Raw genomic sequence first — 21,078 nt, 5'->3', positions numbered from 1 at the left:
CTCAGGTGATCCGCCTGCCTCAGTGTCCCAAAATGCTGGGATTACAGGCGTGAGCCACCGTGCCCAGTCGACCTGAATTATTTTTATTAAAATACTGTATCAAAATGTACAAATAAAAAACTACATCTAAACTCTAAGTACAAACTTCTTATGCTTAAAACTCTTACACAGTGTTAACCCCAAGACAGATTTGCAAATAAGTAGTTAAAATAAAACAACAAAATCAATAAAAATCAAATAAACAATATACATTTGATGCAGTAAACTTTGCTGTTTTTCTGAAGCTAAGCAAGGAACCAATTTTAAAATCAGCAATCCATTATTTTCATGGACTGACCAATTTAATAGTGCACCTCAAAGGTCAATGCTAAAAAATTAAAAAACAATCCTACCAAAAACAACTGTCTTCATTAACACATTTCTGGCTACATTTGTTAGTGCAAAAGGGAATGAATAAAGGTGAGATTTGTGTGACAGTGTGGATGTGGTGCTGTGTGACAACTCAGTTCCAACATCACTTCCACCTATTTGAATCACAGGGATCCTTTATTTGTACACCATGTTATAGGTACTTGCCCTTAAGTGCCACCAATGCATCACTTTTATATTAAGTCTGCCCCTGTTTTCCTTAGTACTCCATAAAATTCAAGTCACATATTACTCTGCCTCACCATGTTACTTCAATAATTCTGAATCAAAGTTTAAGTTTGCAAATAATTTTGCAAAAAAAGAGCCAATCATGCTCCTCAACAATATAAAAAGAGAAGCGCTGTCACTTCAGGTGAATATTGTTCTCCATGAGGTCATGAGCATAAACAAAAACTCCAGACTAAAACCCCGAGAAGGTGCCAGCTCATTCAGTAGTCAATGGAATTATCAGAATAATTTCATACAAAGTTGTAAAGATCATTATTGAAATGAAGATGCCAAATATTGAAAACTCCTCATGGAGAACGTAGACTCCTGAGAATATATGCACCCCTGGCTCCCCACTGGCCTGCGCATCCTGGTTTAAGGACATGGCATCATGGAAATTCTGCATTTGGTCATGACTACGATAGTTGAGGGGGTATTGACTAAAATATGTGAATGCTACGGTTTAAAAGGAAAATGACATTTGGATTATGTTAGAAAATCCTGAGTCCTTATTGCCAATTTTATTGCCGAGTGCCTGTTGTGAATTACATCAGAATGAGGGGCAAGTCGCACTTAAGCGAGTAGGATTCTGGTTTTTACTCTCTATTTTGCTTCATCATTTCAGTTTTCTTCTTCCTCTCTGTCCTTCCTTCCCACTCTGTCCAGATGAATGTATGCATTGCAGTGGAGAAAATTATGATGGCAAAATTTCCAAGACCATGTCTGGACTGGAATGCCAGGCCTGGGACTCTCAGAGCCCACACGCTCACGGATACATTCCTTCCAAGTAAGTCTCACTGGGAAAAACATTCCACGTTTAAGTCTCTGCAGCTCTATCAGACATTTGCTGTTATTTAGATATTTTAGCATTCCTCAAGAAGTGAACGCCTGATGTTTTTAATTTCAAAGCTAACATCCTCCCACAAGATTGCAAGTGAAATACGCATTCTTGCTGCTCAAAATGTGGTCCATGGGTCAGCAGCAGGGATGTTTTCTGAGAATTTGTTGGAAATCCAGAATGTCACACCCTCTGAATCTGATTTGCATAATAACCAGATCCTCAGCCGGTGTGCACACACATTCAAACACTAATGTGGGTATGAACACATTAACATCTGTCTTGAGAAATACACACACACCCATGTTGCTGGTGTATTTCCCAAACATTTTTCTTTTCTCTTTACTCCTTGTCTTTCTTTTCCCTTTGTACCAATAAGATTCAAGTCTCCTAACCTTTGACCTATGAGCAGATATCATGGATTTCTGAATCCCTGATGCTTTATGTGTATTTACATCAGTGCATTTTTCTGGAATGAGGATTCATAACTTCTATCAGATTCTCTAAGGGGACCATGAATTTAAAATGAGAATAAGCTTCTTGCTCTAGAAAGTCATGATGGTGCCTAGAATAAGGTTGTGTGAGTATTCTATTTCACATTAATTGTGCTGGAAAACACCTCCCATTCCACAGTCGCTTCTGGTCTTCCTCTTCATTCTATGATGACTACAGGGCCATACCAGGACTTTCAATAATGCAGAAATGAGGTTAAGCCACAGATTCCACTGTGGAAAGCAGCTCCACTGAATTTGTACACCTCCCACTCCAAATAGCTAGCTGAAAACACAGCAGCTGCCATTTTCCTTCAAAGGAGAAATACAGGAAAGCCCTAAGGGTCCAAAACTGGGTAAAGTCACTTCCAGGAAACCAGAACAAGAAGAGGATTGCTTAAGCCACTGCTGGCTCCTCTTCCCATCCTAGTAAGCATTTACAATCTCAGAGAGGAAATGAATAAGCGCACAGGGCCACCAGGCATGGAGTGCATCCAACAGCCCTAGCCACTGGGCCCCACTGAGGAAGGATCCAGCCCATACTGCATGGTGAGACCCTTGCAGGAGCACAGCTTCTCCTCTTGGTTTTTCTAAGCTTCAAGGCTGGTGGGAGCAGAGCCTGGTAGATCAGAAGGACCATTCCTTTAAGTTATGAAGATGCCCATTTCTTGGATCTATTAGGTATTAGATGAGTATCTTTAGTCAGGGAACACTTTGCATTTTAAAGACTGCTATTATTTGTGGTTGAATAACTAGAGTTTGCTTACATCAGCTTTCTAGATAGCCAAAATGATAAAGTCACTGATTCTGTTGAGTGATTTTTACACATGTAAACTGTTAGAAAAACAGTGCTTGGCAGCTGGGCATGGTGGCACATGACTGTAGTCCTAGTTACTTAAAGGGCGGAAGCGGGAGGATTGCTTGAGTGAGTTCAAGGAGTTCAAGGCAAGCCTAGGCAATAAGTGGGACCCTGCCTCTAAAAACAAAACAGAAAAAGAAAGTCCTTGGCATACGGGGCCAGCCTTGTTTCCTAGTTGGCGTCTCTGAACACAGCCTTCATCCAATCACCTCCTCCGTGCCTGACTGTGCGTATCACACAGCAGGTGCTCAATGTTTGCTCTTGAAAGAGACTCATCCAAGAACGTAAATGTTCCGTGCTACTAAAATATTTCTTGTCCATTCAGATTTCCAAACAAGAACCTGAAGAAGAATTACTGTCGTAACCCCGATGGGGAGCCACGGCCTTGGTGTTTCACCACCAACCCCAACAAGCGCTGGGAACTTTGCGACATCCCCCGCTGCAGTGAGTATGGTGCACACCCAGATTCCGGGATTCTGACCTGCCCTGTTCTTGAAATCAGAAGAAAACATGTGTCAGTGCCTGAGTGCAGCCTCTGAAAAGTGACCTACGAGTCCTATGGGATGTTATTGGTCTTTATTTTATTGCTGGTTTAAAACAGTGATGGTTATTGGTTACTGTAGGTGATTGATCAGAGCGTCCATTTATCATATTTTTCTTTCTTTGCATCTGAAACTTCTGCCTCAGAAGTTCACTGAAATGTAGGCTTTGGGTGTTGTTCGTCCTATTCTACTTTTCTCTGTGCTAAAAGGAAATCAGACCCATGCTCTCTGACACATGAATTTCATTTTAACCAGAGTTCTAATAGTTGTTTTGTAAACAAAGAGTGTCTTTGTTTACAATGTTCAGATCTGTGGGTGTCCAGTTTTTCCAACTTGGGGAGCAGAGGGTGAGGGGTGGGGGTGGGGAAGAGTTCAGGAGGAGAAGATGAAATGGCAGACCTAGTAGAAATGATGTGGAGTAAACAATTTTATCATATTTTCCTCTCTGAGAATTTGAAGCAAAGGATTACACACTAAGACAAAGACAGGCATGAAAGGTTAAAAAGGATTCAGTGAGGGTTGGCCTCCCCTCCTTTCCTCTGACACGTGTCCTTTGAAAGCAGAAGTTCCTCAGGCATTCTCCCTTTTCGTGAATATCAATTTCCCTTTTTTCCGTTTCTCTTTTTGTCATCTTCTTTTTTTCCTCAAGAATGTCTTGATTTCTGGATGCACACACTTTTCCTTGGAGGTGTTTTTTGCCTTCTTTCCATGGACTCTTTCCCTGTTGTTTGGCTTTTATGGAATGTTGGGTACCGCTCAGTTATGTCTACTCAGTGAAGAATTTATTCTTCAGGAAATAGAGTGGACCTTTGGTGTATGTGAGAATTCGGGGTGGGAGGTGACATGTGTTGATACTTACCAGGTAGGAAGGACTGAGCAAAGAGAACATAGAAAGAAGCATCTACCCAAGTGTCTTTCCCTGGAGGAGTTCCTCATGAAGGGTCTCACAGGCATAGATGCTACTAAATTTATTTCTTCTGAAAACATGAAACAATTTTCAAGTGCCAAATTCCAAGAGAGGCTGAGGAGAAGACAAGCAGGCCAGAGCACCCTGCAGCCATCCTCATTAACATCCATCTGTGCGTTCTCTATTTTAAAATTATTCATTGTAGGGCTGGGCACGGTGGCTCACGCCTGTAATCCCAGCACTTTGGGAGGCAGAGGCAGGCAGATCACGAGGTCAGGAGTTCAAGACCAGCTTGGCCAATATGGTGAAACTCTACCTCTACTAAAAATACAAAAAAATTAGCCAGGCGTGGTGACACTCTCCTATAGTCTGAGCTACTTGGGAGTCTGAGGCAGGAGAAAGACTTGAACCTGGGAGGTGGAGGTTGCAGTGAGCTGAGATCGTGCCGCTGACTCCAGTCTGGGCAACAGAGCGAGACTCTGTCTCAAAAAGAAAAAAATTATTCATCGTAATTTATTTTTCCCATTCAAGCAACACCTCCACCATCTTCTGGTCCCACCTACCAGTGTCTGAAGGGAACAGGTGAAAACTATCGTGGGAATGTGGCTGTTACCATGTCCGGGCACACCTGTCAGCACTGGAGTGCACAGACCCCTCACACACATAACAGGACACCGGAAAACTTTCCCTGCAAGTAAGTCCCCTCCAGTCTCATTCTGCTGCTATGGAATGTGAAATCCCATTGACTTTGCCTTAGCTTTAGTTACTATAGGAATGCAGGATAAAGTATTCTCGAAGAAAAACTGATCTAGTCATAAGTAAAGGAAATGAACTTTAGCACGTTTTTTCCCGTAACAGTTGTTCTCAAAGTGTGGTTCCCCAGACTTTTTTTTTTTGGAAAGCTAAACTCACAACCACTTCTTTTTCAGAAATTTGGATGAAAACTACTGCCGCAATCCTGATGGAGAAAAGGCCCCATGGTGCTATACAACTGACAGCCAAGTGCGGTGGGAGTACTGTAAGATACCGTCCTGTGAGTCCTCCCCAGTATCCACGGAACCGTTGGATCCCACAGGTAAGCAAGGGTATGGGAGCTTACTGAGGGCCCAAGTGCTCTCCTTATTTTTGTACACCAGTGGCGTCATCACAATATACAGTAGCTTTGTTAGTTTAATGCTATTGTGGTCAGAGAGCATGCCCTATATGATTTCAGTTATTTTAGATTTGTTGAGGTTTGTCTTATGGTTCAGGATATAGTCATCTCGGTGAATGTTTCATGTGCTCTTGAAAAGAATGTGTCTTCTGTGGTTGTTGGGTGGGATGTTCCCTCAAGGTCATTTAGGTGAAGTTGGTTGCTGGTGTTCTTCTGTATCCTTACTGATTGTCTGTCTCCTCCTTCATTGACTACTGAGGATGAATGGTGATGTGTCCAACTTTAACTGTAGATTAGTCTATTTCTCTTTTAGATCATAACTCTGTTTTGCATATTTTGAAGCTCTGTTGTTAGGCACATATTTATTTAGGATTGTTATGTCTTCTTGATGAAAGGACTCCTTTATCATTATGTAATGTTTCTTCTTATCTCTGGGAATATTCCTTCTTCTGAAGTTCTGAACTCTCTTTATGGTGATATAAATACAGTCTTACAGCTCTATTTTCACTAGTATTTGTATGATATATCTTTTAAATTTGTATCTCTTTTAAATTTATCTCAGCTTTTAAATTGAAATGTTCAAACCATTTGCATTAATGCAATTGTTAATAGAGTTGAATTTATATCTACCATCAAGTTAGTTATTTCTTTTTGTCCCATTTGTTCATCTTTTTCTGCCTGCATTTAGATTGAGTTTATCTCCACTACTTACTTATTATATTAATTTTTAATGGTTTCAGTATTTTCTACAAAAAAATTAGTATTTTCTACATTTTTTACTTTTCACATTCCACCTTCAAATGATATAATTCTACTTGACTTACAAAAACCTTACATCATTGCAATTCTACTTCCACCCTCCCAAAATGCTACACTATCACTCTTTGTAATAGAAGCTTACTTCTACTATGTCATAGATCTCACAATACATTAACACTATTTTTGCCCTAATAGTTGTGTTTTAAAGTGATTAAGAATAAAACTATCTTAAATATTTTCTTTCTTTCTTTATTTTACATTTCTGGTGCTTCTCATCTTTTGGGGTAGATCTCAATTTCCATCTGGTGTCAGATTCTTTCTGTGAAAAACAACCTTTAGCATTTTTTGTAGCACAGGTCTGCTACTGCTGAAGTCTTTCAGATTTTCAGTGTCTGAAAAAGTATTTTGCCTTCAGTTTTTAAAAGTAATTTTGCTGAACATAGATGCTGAGTTGAGAGTTTCATTCCTTGCAATGCTTTAATGATGATGTTCCATTATCTTCTGTTTTAAATAGTTTGACTAGAAATCTGATTTTGTTCCTATGTTTTCAATAGGTCATTTTTCTCTGACTACCTTTAAGATTTACTCATCTTTGTTATTCAACAGTTTGACTATGATGTGTTTATTATGAATTTCTTTGTGTTTAATCTGCTTGAGATATTCTGAGTTCCTAGATTTGTAGATTGTTGATTTTTTTCTTTTCTCTCTTTTTTTTTTTTTTTTTGAGATGGAGCCTCACTCTGTCACCCAGACTGGAGTGCAGTGGCGCAGTCTCGGCTCACTGCAACCTCCACCTCCCAGGTTCAAGTGATTCTCCTGCTTCAGCCTCCTGAGTAGCTGGGACTACAGGCATGTGCCACCAGGCCCAGCTAATTTTTGTATTTTTGGTAGAGACAGAGTTTTGCCATGTTGGCCGGGCTGGTCTCAAACTCTGACCTCAGACGATCCATCACCTTGGCCTCCCAAAATGCTGACAGTACAGGTGTGAGCAACTGCGCCCAGCCTAGATTGTCGATTTTCATTGTCCTTGTAAAATTCATAGCCATTATATGTTCAAATGTTTCTTTTTTCACTTTTCTCTCTCTGTATTTTCCTTTTGGGACTCTAAGTACCCACGTGTTAGAACATTCATGTTGTTTCATAAATCTTGTAAGCTTGTTCTCCTTTTTTTTTTTTCCAGTAACTCTTTTTCTCTCTTTGTGTGTTGGTTTGGATAAGTTCTAGTAACTATTTCCAAGTTTATGGATCATTTTGTCAGTTGTGTCTAGTCATCTCCTCAGCCCACTGAGAGAATTCTTCATCTCTGATGTTGTGACTTTTTTTCTAGCATTTTCATGTTACTCTTTTCTATAGTTTCCATCTCTTTGCTGAAATTCTCTACCTATCCATACATATTGTCCACCATTACGACAAGATTGTTTAACATATTAACGTAGGTATCACACAATCCCAATCTGATAGCTTCCAGATGGCATCTTCTGTAAATCTGACTCTCTGGATTGCTTTATTATTCAACAGTGGCTTTTTTTTTCCCCCTTGGGTTTTTTATGTGTCTTGTAATTCTTTAATCAAACACTAGACATTATAAATAGAAGAACAGTAGAGGTTGCAGTAAATATTGTTTATACTTTGAAACAGACACCCTTCTCTTGCAAATATATGTTGTGGATAATTGAGTCAATGTAGTCACTAGTTTAACTGAATTTGGGATTTGTGGTTGCTAGTTTTACCTTAAGTGCAAAACAGATATAAATTCCTCCAGTGATGTACTACTGCTGTCTTTTGCTTAGAGTGGGGCCTGGGGTGCTGAAGAGTTTTCTCCAGATTTCAGCAGTCACTGCATGCCTGCACTACAAAGGAGATCTCTTCATACACATAATCTAACCCCATTGACACTCAGCTGTTTCTCGTTACTGAGTGCTCACTTTTTGGTGGACATAGGAGAATACTTATCTCCCTGGCCTACCTCCCTCTTAAGTTGAGCACAGCTTAGCTTTGAAAGTAGTGATTTTTCAGTGTTCTTTTGCCTCCTTCTGATGAAACTTGTACCTGTGGTGGGTTTGGAAAGAAAGAGTAGTAGGCTTCTGTTTCATTGCAATGCAGGATGTTGGGCACAAGAGGATTCCCTGTAACTTCTCCAAGGGAATAAGATTTTTGGCTCCACCACTCTCTGAGAAGCTGTGGATCTTTGCCTGCAGTCTTAGATGCAGGGCCATCTCCTGCCCTATCACCCAGAAGCTTTGGTCTTTGGCTTTGTTTGGGGAAGTATCTACAGAAATGTATAAAGGTTTCATGTCTGCCCCCGACTGACAGCCACTCACCACCCACAGTCAGCACTGCCGAATGCATCCTCCTCTCATCTGCCCTCATGTTCTCATGAACACTCAGTAGAGATCCATAAAAAAGAGCTTGCACGTAAGTGCAGTTTCCAATTTTAAGTACTCTGTCTGTTCTTTCCCACCCAGGTTTTAAATGAAATATTACTAAGAATTTATTAATGTTCTAAAATGCTATAAATCTATTTTTAATGTTAATCTGTCTGCTAATACAGAAAAGAGAACAGTCATAATTCTCAGAGGCTACTGTACTGTTTTTGTCATAAATTGCTTCACGCTTCTTTTTTTTTCATTATTTGTTAAGCTTGATTTCTTTTATTTTAATTTCAGCACCACCTGAGCTTACCCCTGTGGTCCAGGAGTGCTACCATGGTGATGGGCAGAGCTACCGAGGCACATCCTCCACCACCACCACAGGAAAGAAGTGTCAATCTTGGTCATCTATGACACCACACCGGCATCAGAAGACCCCAGAAAACTACCCAAATGCGTATGTCTTTGATTTTTACTGTAAGAGGGGCATCAGCCAACTGAAATTTCTGTTAAAAGAGCCATGCTTCATGCTTTGAGCCAACTTCCCAGGACCAAATTTCTCTTAGACCCAGAATGTGTAGAAAAATGTCTCAAGAACCTTGCTTTTGAAGAAAGGGCCTGAGAGAAGAGAAATTTTAGGCTGGCTGTATTTCCTGAGTAGTTTTATGGAAGCAGGAGGATATCTGCAGGTGATGAGGTCACATTAATTGAAAGCTCAGGAGTACATATGAGCAAATGCTTAGAAACAGTACCATTCCACAATGCCCACTAAATATCAGTGCAATATTTCTACCATAGAAATCTATCATTTTAACCTCCAACCCCTAAAATGAAGGTTGAATTTGCTGTTTTTGTCTTGGGTCACAAGTATATATACTTTTTATATATAAGTATGAATATATATATACACACATATATGTACACATATGTGTGCATATATACACACACATATATGTATATCATATATATGTGTATCATATACTTGTATATATATACTTATGATACACTTGTATATCATATATATGTGTATATATGTGTGTATATATATATTCTGACCTGTATAAACACAGTGGGTCCTGAGCACCCAGGTCCGAAAGGATATGGGTTGCTGGGACATGAAGAACAAAAACAGGATACACAGATGCTGAAAAGCGAAAGAGGCCGTTAGATGAACAGAAAACCAGGTCTAACAAGGACAGCCTTTCTTCCATAAATGAGTATACAATATATAGAAAAAACTGTTTTTACATATTGGAGAACAGATAAACTGAGATAATTTAGAAAGGGAATCAAATGAAATCAACCCTATAATACCCTTGGCTTTGTTCCTGGAGACCCCTCCTGGGCTAAAGAACAAGGAGATGAAGCCCAAGCCGACCACCGCAGTCTTGGTGAACTGAGGAAGGAGACTGGAATTTGGGATTACTAAAACAACTGAGATTTTCTAAGCTAGGTAATAACATGAAAGGATTTGTAGAGGAAAGGAGCTCCAGGAATGTCCATAGAAAAGTCCTCAAGTCTTTGGCTACATAGAAAGCTGCATATGCACAGGGAGAGGTTCCAGAGAGAAAGTAGGATAAAGAACAGCTGCTGGGGAAAGAAAAACTGCAGGGGAACAGTGAGTTCAATGGAGATGCCAGAGCTCACATAGCACTGGGGATATCTGAGTTCTGACCAGCCAGAGGAGAGACCTCGCTGAACATCTTGGGCATTCAGTAGTCACCACATAAAGCCATACTTTGGAAGTAGGATTAGTGTATTCCTATAATAAAGGCCACTCCAGAAACAGCATAGTAAAGCTGAAAAGCAATTCTAAAATAATCAGCATGATCTCCAAGTAAGTTAATGATTGCCAGAAGAAAATTCAACCCTCTTTAGAGGCAAACAACAAAATCAAGTTGCTCAGTTATGTGGCATCCACAATGTGTGACCTAAATTTATAACTTTACCAGACAGTGTGGTCCATAACCAGGAGAAAAAGCACTCAGTACAAACAGACCCAGAAATGAAGAAATTGGCAAGAAGATTTGAAATATACATATCATAATTGTGTTCAAGAATTTAAAGGAAACATGAACATGACAGAAACAAATGGATAATATCAACAGAGGAAAATTATAAAATAGCCAAAAGGAAATTGAATAACTAAAAAATGTACATGTTTAGTGAAAAATTTACTGGATAGACTTACCATCAGGTTAGACATTACAGAAGAAAAAGTTAACTAGAAAATAATTCAATAGAAGTGATACAAACTGCAGTACACACATACAAAGACTGAAAAAATAAAGAAACAGAGCCTCAAGAATACCTGTGAAAATATCAAAAGATTTCATATATGTGTAAAGCAAGTCACAAGAGAGGAAAGAGATATTAGGACAGAAAAAACACTTGAAGCAACAAGAAAAATCTTATTAGAAGCCAGAAGAAGAACACATATGTTTACACAGAAGAATAGTGGTAAAAATGACTGATGCCTTCACGTCAGAAACTATGCTGGTCAGAAGCAATCAGATAACAACTTTAAAGTGATAGAAAAAAAACAAAAAGGATTAACATAGAATGTTATATCCAGCAAAAATATCCCTTGAAAATGAATGTTATATAAATACATATTCTGCCTCCCCCCAGCAAATAAAAAAAAAACACTAAGAGAATATTTCATTACTAGGTTTATATAATAAAATATGTTCTAGCAATCTATTTTGGTAGAAGAAAAGTAGTGCCTGATGGGAACTTTATACTAAGCAAGGAAGAACCCTATAAATGGCAAATGCAAAATATTTATATTTAATGCCTTAATTTCTTTAAAAGATAATTGATGGGAGGCTGATTTGGGCAGATCATAAGGTCAGGAGTTCAAGATCAGCCTGACCAACATGGTAAAACCCCATCTCTACTAAAAATAAAACACTAGCTGAGCATGGTGGTGCATGCCTGTAATCCCAGCTACTCAGGAGGCTGAGGCAGAAGAATCGCTTGAACCCAGGAGGCAGATGTTGCAGTGAGCTGAGATCGTGCCATTGCACTCCAGCCTGGGCGACAGAGCGAGACTCAAAACAAACAAACAAACAAAAAGATAATAATAGACTACTTGAAGTAAAATGATAGCAATGTATTGCTATTTTAATGTATGTAAAAGTAAAAAATTTTTAAATAGTCACATAAATAATGTAGGAGATAAATGGAAGTATACTGTTCTAAGTTTATTACATTATCCATGAAGTTATATAATGTAAACAAATGGTTGAAGGTGGTAAGTTAAAAAGGGTTATTGTAAATCCTAGAGCAACTAAAAAAATTTAAACTTGGAGGAATAGATAATAATAAGAATATTCCATTTAACCAAAAGGACAGAAAGAAAGAAAAAAGAATGAAAAAGATATGGCAAAGAGAGAAAATACATGGCATTATGGTAGACTTAAACTGAACTGAAAGTATATTTAATATACTCCTAACTATATGAAATATAAAGGGATTAAACATTGCACATAAAAGGCAGAGATTGTTAAGCAGAATAAAATTCAAAGCCCAATTATGTTCTTTTTACCATACATGCTCTTTAATTGTAAAGAGCTAGCTCAAAAACCAAGTGTGGAAAATGATGTATCATGAAAATAAGAATCAGAAGAAAGCTGGAGTGGTAATGTTAATCCCAAAGTAATCTACAAGAAATAATACCAAGATGAAAAAGTTATTTCTTAAGTGAAAAAAGGTTTATTCATTAAGACTTAACAATGCTAACTGGGTTGTACTCTCATAAGAGCCCTTCTGATATATGAAGCAAAAATTGACAGAGTTCATCAACAAGAGATGAACGGATAAGCCCACAATTAGAGTTGGAGATATCCTAATGTCTCTTTCCATATGGTTATACATCTTCCCAAACAAAATATAATAGAAAAAATACACAAAAAATCAGAAAGAATACATATGTTTTAAAGGAAATTGTCAACCTATTTAACACTATGCCAAACTGCAGAATACACATTCAAGTATGCATGGGGCATTCACCGACATATACCATATGTGTGGCCTTATAGCAAGTCTCAACAGATTTAAAGGAATTAAAATGATACAGAGTCTGTTTTCTGAGCAAAACAGAATTAAATGAGATATAAATAACAAAAAAATTGGGAAATTATCAAATATTTGAAAATGAAGCAACGCATTTCCAAATACTTCGTAATTCAAAGAAGAAATCATCAAGGAATTTAGAAAAGTTTTGAACTGAATAATAGTAGAAATACAATATATCAAACTTTGCATGATGCAGCAAATGTTTTTAGGGTTTTATAACTTTAAATGCTTTGAGTAGAAAATAGAAACACGTAAAAATCAATGACTTAAGATAGCATTTCTCAAAGTATGGTCTGGAGAAACCTGAAGAAGTCTCTTGAGATCCCTTCAGAAACAGTCTATGAGGCTAAAACACTTTAAAATTAAAAAAAAAAAAAAAGATTTTATTTACCATTTCACTTGCATTTCCTGATAAGTGTACAGTAGAGTTTCCCAGCGGCTACATAATGTTTGATCACATTATCTCTCTGATGGCTAATAAAATATGTGATTGTCTATTATGTTTAAAAACATTTTTAGTTTCGGATGCAATAAATATTCATAGTATATATTACAAAATGAAAGCTCTTTAGGATCCCCAATACTTTTTAAGAGTTAAAGGGGTCCTAAGACCAAAAACTTTGAGAACTGTTGATTTAAGATAATTTAAAAATCTAGAAAAGGAGAAGCAAGTGAGATCCAAGGCAAGTGGAAGGAAAGAAAGAATGAAAATCAGTGAAATCCAGTGTATAAGAATACAGACAAACAATTGAGTAAATCCGTGAAACAGAAAGTTGGTTCTTTTCAAAGATCCATGTGATTGATAAAACTCTGCCTAAACTGATGACAAAGGAGGGAGCACCACCATCAACACCAGGAGTGAAAAAGGGGAAGAGTCATTGCTATAGGATCCTTTACATATTAAAGCTAATAAACAAATATTGAGAGCAACTTTATGTTGACAAATTCAATAACCTAGATAATATGGACTAATTCCTTAGGAAAAAAAAAACCAAATAAGCAAATTGGACACTGAATAAACTAAATTTGTAACCAACCTGATATCTATTAAAGGCAACATGTGTATATAATCTTTAGCAGGTTAATCTACATTAATAAATCAATAAACTTCCCACAGACAACACTCTAAGCCCAGATGGCATCATTAGAAATTTTATTATTATTAAAAAGAAATCCAATTCTTCATAATCTGTTACAGAAAATAGAGGAGAAGGGAACACTTCTCAACTCAATTTGTGAGAAAAAAATAAAAACCCCTCGTTGTAAAAAAGTAGACAAGGATATTGTGAGAAACTATAGCACAGTATGTGTTGTGAACATAAACATAAAAAGATGTAACAAAATTTTAATCATTAACATGATGAACATCCCAAACAAGTGACGCTTCTCTTCAAGAACCCGAGGCTGGCTTAACATTTACAAAACAATCCATGTAATCCAACATGTTAACAGAATAAAAGTGATAAATCATATGATTATATAATAGATTCAGAAGAAAAATGTGACAAAATTTAACACTCATCCATGATAAAATGTCTCAGCAAACTATGAATAGCCTGGAACTTCTTTAACTTGATCAAGGGCATCTACAAAAGACCTCCAGATAACATCAACTTAATGGTAAAAGATGAATGTTTTCTCTCTAAGGTTGGGAATAAGAAAAATATGTTTGCTCTCAATACTTCTAATCAGCATTTTACTACATTGATCACAACCATTGCCATAAGACCTGAAAACAAAACAAAAAGAGAGAAAAAAAGGAAGGAAAGAAAGAAAGGGCCTAAAGTTTGGAAAGGAAGAAGTAAAACAGCCTATATTCACAGAAAGCTTAATTAATGGATGCAGAGAGTCCTGAAGACTAATAATTAAATTTTGCAAGATTGGAGAACACATAAGTATATACATGGTCAATATATTAAAAGTAGTTGTATTTTTATATACTGCCAATAATCAACTGGAAAATAAAAATGTCAGAGCAATATCACTGACAATAGTATCAAAACCACAAAAGATTTAGTGATACATTTAACATAATATGCACAAGAACTATATACTGCATACTAAAAAACATTGTTAAGGAAGAAATCAAAAGATCTAAATAAAGATGTATCATGCTTATATATTAAAAGAGTCAATATCACTTCTCACCAAATTCATCTTTGGATTCAGGCTATTCCCAATTGTTAAGGAAGAAATTAAAAGATTGAAATAAAGATATATCATGCTTATATGTTAAGAGAGTCAATATCACTTCTCACCAAATTGATCTTTGGATTCAGCCCATACCCAGGCAGATTCTCAGCAGTCTTTTTTTTTTTTTAATGTGACAATGTATATGCTAGAATCACCAGGACAATATTTAAAGAGAAGAAAAAAGTTGGAGGACTTACTTACCCAAAGGTAAAGACTTATAAAGGCACAGCAAACAAGATATGTGGTACTGGAAAAAAAAAAAGTATACAGATACACAAGTGGACGGTCCAACAAGAGATCCATATATACATGATAAATTTAGTTTCTATGTAGGTGACAAGGCAATTCAATAGGGAAAAACATCTTTTCCAAAATCATTGTGAAACAACTGGATGTCCATCTAGAAAACAAAAATAAAAACAAATTTTGACTTCTACTTTCCACCCCAAATTAATGTGCAAAAGCTCCTAGATCTAAATGTAAGAGCTAAAACTTAAGCTGAAATAAAACAATTCCAGGAAAATGTATAATATTTTCACAAACTTGAGGAAGGCAAAATTTTTTTCAGGCAGGACGCAGAAAACACTAGAGCTAAAAGAAAATAAATTATAATTTGGGCTTTCATAAAATGAAAGTTATGTTCATCAAAAGTCATTGTTAAAAAATCAATAGGTAAGTAGCGGACTGGAAGAAAAATCCTCTCCATCCATATATCTGACAAATGATTTGTACCTAGAGTATAAACGTTTCTCCCACTCACTAACCAGAGGACAAACAACCTAATTAAAATGGGCAACAGAATTGAATAGGAAATTTCTCAGGGGATGATGGACAGATGGTCAATAAGCACCTGAAAAAATGCTCAACATCTTAGCCATCAAAGAAATAAGAATTATAACCATCACAAGATGTCACCATCACTTAACGGGCATGGGTATCATTAAGAAGACACAACAATAAATGCTGTCACTGATGTGGAGTGAGGATGAGCAGCTGTCTCACATGCTGGTCAAAGTAAAAAATGGTACAACCACTTTGGAAATCAGTCTGCTGGTTTTTTGTAAAGTTAAATAAATATGAGTCTACCCCACAAAACTGCAATTCTATTCTGAATATTTACCCCATGGAAATGAAAACAGAAGTCCACAAAGAGATCTACAAGAATATTCACAGCAGCTCTAGTTCTTATCACCCCACACTGTAAACAACTACAATGTCAGTCAATGAGAAAATGAATTGATAATTTGTGATTTATTCATATAATGGAATATTATTAAGCAATTAAAATGAAGAAGTGACTGACCCTCTCAAATAGGATGGATGGAACTCAAAAACATTATATTAAGGAAAGAAAGCAGATACAAAATTGTATGTTCTGTGTGAGTCCATTTGTATCAGGTTTGAGGAGAGGCAAAACTAATTTTTGGTGAAGGAAACCAACAGTATTTTCCTCTGGCAGTGGGAAGAGGGTAGCAGGAATTGAATGAGCCTTGACACAGGGTGTTTCTAGAGTATTGAAAGTGTTCTGTATCATATAGGAGTGTGGGTTACACAAGTATAGGTGATCATCAAAACCCACCAAACGACATTTAAGATCCATGCATTTCCACATATGTTTATTGCGGCACTATTCACAATAGCAAAGACTTGGAACCAACCCAAATGTCCATCAATGACAGACTGGATTAAGAAAATATGGCACATATACACCATGGAATACTATGCAGCCATAAAAAAGGATGAGTTCATGTCCTTTGTAGGGACATGGATGCAGCTGGAAACCATCATTCTCAGCAAACTATCCCAAGAACAGAAAGCCAAATACCACATGTTCTCACTCATAGGTGGAAATTGAATAATGAGAACACTCAGACAAAGGAAGGGGAACATCACACACCAGGGCCTGTTGTGGGGTGAGGGGAGGGGGAAGAGATAGCATTAAGAGATATACCTAATGTAAATGACGAGTTAATGGGTGCAGCACACCAACATGGTGCATATATACATATGTAACAAACCTGCACGTTGTACACATGTACCCTAGAACATAAAGTATAATAATAATAATCTGTGCCTTTCACACTATGTAAAAGTATACCTCAATTGAAAAGAGTGGAAATCTGTTTCAAGTGCTCAGCCTTTTAACACATTCAGTTGCTTGGACTACGAGCTTCCTCAAATGGGGTGTCTGGGCGTGAGACTAGATCACATGTGCAGGGTCTCTAGAGAGACAGTGTTGCATTCCCATGGTACATAATACATTTCCCGTTTTTTCAGACAGTCACAGGTCATAAATGTGAGGATACTGAGAGGCTGGAGCAACATTCTTGGGAGGCATGAAGGAGAGCACATTCTCCAAGATCCCCCCAGCCCGGGGTCCTCGCCTGCTTTGCCTCTTACTCCCTTGTTTTCGGACTCCTCCGTAGCTGCCCAACCTCTTCAGATCCCATAGTCTACCCAGCAGTCTCCCTTTATGTCTTGAGTCCCACTGTTTTTTCAACTCATCCCCCATTCCCTCAGACCCGGAGTGGCTGTGACCAGCAGAGGATGGACTGAGAGCAGGAGAGGAGGTCCTGCCCAGGAACCCACCCTAAAGAAATGGCATCTTGCCTGGGAGCTAGTTTCCCAGGGCGGCTTTGATAAGTCTAGCAGAAACAAACCCACTTCACACACCTGATACGGTATTGACAGTAACACTATTGTCATGGTTGTTTTTCATAGTAAAAGTAGAGCCCTTTAGTTACACTATGAGTACTTAGAGTAAGGTGACTGGCCCAGGAATGGTACCATCTTGGATGCCATTTCCTCCTTGGAGAAATATATCTTAGTTCCAATGCACATGTCACAATATAGTCCTACAGAGAGAAATACAGAGAGCTAGACAGTTAGAGAAACATTTTTATGTGCATAAAAATATAAAATATACACTTTAAAATCTGTACCTGTTATTCCTGAGAAATGTATTTGGCAGAAGGTGGGAGGAGGATATTCTGATCCTTTTATTTACAGATTTATGTATGATCTGAGTTTTTAATATGGAGCATATCCTACTTTTGATTTTTTAAATAAAAATTAAAATCTGTCTTTGAAATGTACACAGTTGTTCAGAAGTTGAGGACCATTTGTGTTTGGTACACCATTATTGCACCTATAATGGGAATATTTCAGAGCCACTTGTTAACACTTTGTTAGAACAAAATGTAGAGGGTGCTGGGTGCCCCTGAATATTCTCCCACCTCTTGTGACCTCTATTGTTTTGGAATTTCCAGTGGCCTGACAATGAACTACTGCAGGAATCCAGATGCTGATAAAGGCCCCTGGTGTTTTACCACAGACCCCAGCGTCAGGTGGGAGTACTGCAACCTGAAAAAATGCTCAGGAACAGAAGGGAGTGTTGCAGCACCTCCGCCTGTGGCCCAACTTCCAGATGCAGAGACTCCTTCCGAGGAAGGTAAGAAATCTGTGGCTAGACATCTACACACTTGGACGCTGGGATGAAAAACCATGGAAAATCTCACTGATGCAGAAGCCTTCCATGCTACATGGGAAATCAAATGTTTTTAGAGAGTCTGGCCATGTGGAAGGAAGCCTCAGTGCACTCTCTGGAGGAGGCAGAGGTGTGACTTTTGGCACAATGTGAGTGGGCTGTGCCTTTAGGACAGGTGCAAACCCTCCAGGGTGTTCAACTTAACCACTCACCTTGTTCTAAAATGGGTTATCTCAGTGTCCCAGTCCAAATTCCTATTCTATCATGCTGCCATATTTGTGATTCTTTCCAAGCCAATAAGCATCTCCAGTAATTTCTTAAGGTGGACAGTGTTCATTGCAGTCTTCAGCACTGCAGTTTCTGAGGAATGTGGCCCCTGATTCTGTCATCCTAGAGAAATCTGACATGACTGTATTGATTCCATATCATCCTGGGTCTGTGCGGCTGTTCATAAGCATCCATTCTTTCCCCCGTACAGACTGTATGTTTGGGAATGGGAAAGGATACCGAGGCAAGAAGGCAACCACTGTTACTGGGATGCCATGCCAGGAATGGGCTGCCCAGGAGCCCCACAGACACAGCATTTTCACTCCAGAGACAAATCCACGGGCAGGTCTGGAAAAAAACGTAAGCCACTTTGATTTGGACTCTTTTGCCTTTTGCTCACCAATCTTTGCAAACAGAATTGGTTCTGCATTACAGAAAATCTGCCTGGGCTGCTCTTTTTTGCAAGCGGGGAGAGGGGGCAGAAGAAAATATTGGAAAGGCATCAGGGGGCTAAGCTAGAATATAATCGGCCTCAGTATAGAAAGTACAGGCAGCACAGGCCAGGAAACCTCCATGCATGAGGTTTCTCAGGCCTCTTCCCTTTAGTGACATTTCTTTAAAGTTTCCATTATTGGGCACTGCTTCTAGTTTCTAGTGTTTGTATGCTAGGCTCTGGTAATCAAAGATGCCCTTTATGAAGTTTAAGTCAGATTTTTCTAGAAAAGATTTGGATGGGCCATCAGGTCACCATGGGACTTCCCTTAGCCTCGTGCATTCCCTGCGATGGTTTACTTTGGGGCCTGTGTATAGGGAAGACTGAGATATAAGGAAAACCAAAGTGCCTATGTTCCCCCACTGTTACACCCATGCAACATAACACTTCTCACACCAGATGGGTGTGATTTCTCCTCACACCCCAAGCGAGTCTCCAGCAGATACCAGCTGGGTGTCCTACAATGGAACTCAGTCCTGACACTGTATCTGGAGACAGTGTCAGATCCCATAAGTTAAGGCTCAGTCTCACAAGACTGCCCCACTGCAGATGCCAATCCCAAGATCCAGGCTGTGACCTGTACTTCTGCCCAACTGGATAAAAATCTGTTTTTCTAGGCCGGGCGCAGTGGCTCAAGTCTGTAATCTCAGCACTTTGGGAGGCCGAGACGGGCAAATCATGAGGTCAGGAGATCGAGACCATCCTGGCTAACACAGTGAAACCCCGTCTCTACTAAAAAATACAAAAAACTAGCCAGGTGAGGTGGCGGGCGCCTGTAGTCCTAGCTACTTGGGAGGCTGAGGCAGGAGAATGGCGTGAACCCGGGAGGCGGAGCTTGCAGTGAGCTGAGATCTGGCCACTGCACTCCAGCCTGGGCGACAGAGCGAGAGTCCGTCTTCAAAAAAAAAAAAAAAAAAATCTGTTTTTCTACATGACCCTCCTTGGGTTTGATTACTTTGCTGGAGTGGCTCAGAGAACTCAGGGGAACACGTTACTTTTATTTACCCATTTATTATAAAAGATATTACAAAGGATCCCAGTGAACAGCCAGACAGAAGAGATGCACGGGGCAAGGCATGTAAGAAGGAGCTCAGAGCTTCCATGCCCTTTCCAGTGCACAAGCCCCTGGTACCCCAAGTGTTCAGCAACCCAGAAGCTCTCCAAGTGCAGTCTTGCTGGGATTTTATGGAGGCTTCATTACAGAGGCACAGTTGAATACATCATTGGCCATTGGAGACCAGCTCACCTTCAGCTCCTCTTCCCTCCCTGGAGGTTGGACGTGGGGGGCTGAACGGTTCCAACCCTCCAATCACATGGTTGATTCCCTTGGCAACCAACCCCATCCTAAGACTATCCAGGAACCCACCAAGAGTTGCTTCATTCGAACAAAAGATGTTCCCTTCACTCAGGAACCTCCAAGGGATTTAGGAGCTCTATGTCAGGAACCGGGGGGGCAGAGACCAAATACACATTTCTGATTCTATCACAGTATCATATGAAGGGAAGGACAACACTGCCTTTCTGTGTCTTGCCCCATAGAGGGTGCACAATGCATGGAAATAAATGTTTCTGAATCAACAGAAAACAGGCTTCATCGGGCAGGAGAGCACAGAGCCCCCACGGACAATGCACATCAATGATGTCCCACTGTCCTTCGGTGCTGGGGCTGTAAGACTTCCACTGGGTCACGTGCCTGAAGGGGAGACCCAGTCCCCAAAGACCTCTCAGGGTCACCACTCCCTGTCCAGGGGTGTGGCCTCATAACTCCTTTTGAACTGGGGCACAGGACGGATGGCTTTAGAGCATTCAAAAAATAACTTTGCCAAAAAAATACAATAACAATAATAATAATAATAGAAAGGAAGGAAGAAGAGGCCGGACGTGGTGGTTCACACCTGTAATCCCTACACTTTGGGAGGCTGAGGCAAGTGGAACACCTGAGGTCAGGAGTTCGAGACTAGCCTGGCCAAAATGGTGAAACCTCATCTCTACTAAAAATACAAA

General features: G+C 39.1%; 1 protein-coding gene across 2 annotated transcripts in view; it reads left to right on the top strand.

The window, feature by feature from the left end:
• PLG (plasminogen) overlaps positions 1 to 21,078 on the top strand; it is a 52,969-nt gene that overhangs the window by 11,450 nt on the left and 20,441 nt on the right. For both annotated transcript variants that reach the window (XM_011934989.1, XM_011934988.1), the window contains exons 6-12: positions 1,303 to 1,423; positions 3,150 to 3,268; positions 4,805 to 4,967; positions 5,203 to 5,348; positions 8,852 to 9,011; positions 18,097 to 18,278; positions 18,793 to 18,941. In XM_011934989.1, the coding sequence (XP_011790379.1) occupies positions 1,303 to 1,423; positions 3,150 to 3,268; positions 4,805 to 4,967; positions 5,203 to 5,348; positions 8,852 to 9,011; positions 18,097 to 18,278; positions 18,793 to 18,941 (1,040 nt within the window). The remainder of the gene's footprint in view (positions 1 to 1,302; positions 1,424 to 3,149; positions 3,269 to 4,804; positions 4,968 to 5,202; positions 5,349 to 8,851; positions 9,012 to 18,096; positions 18,279 to 18,792; positions 18,942 to 21,078) is intronic.

The sequence above is a fragment of the Colobus angolensis genome, unplaced genomic scaffold, assembly GCF_000951035.1.
Source record: "Colobus angolensis palliatus isolate OR3802 unplaced genomic scaffold, Cang.pa_1.0 Scaffold14, whole genome shotgun sequence".
Classification (NCBI taxonomy): Eukaryota; Metazoa; Chordata; class Mammalia; order Primates; family Cercopithecidae; genus Colobus; species Colobus angolensis.
The sequence above is the reverse complement of the archived record's forward strand: the minus strand, read 5'-3'. Positions and strand labels throughout refer to the sequence as shown.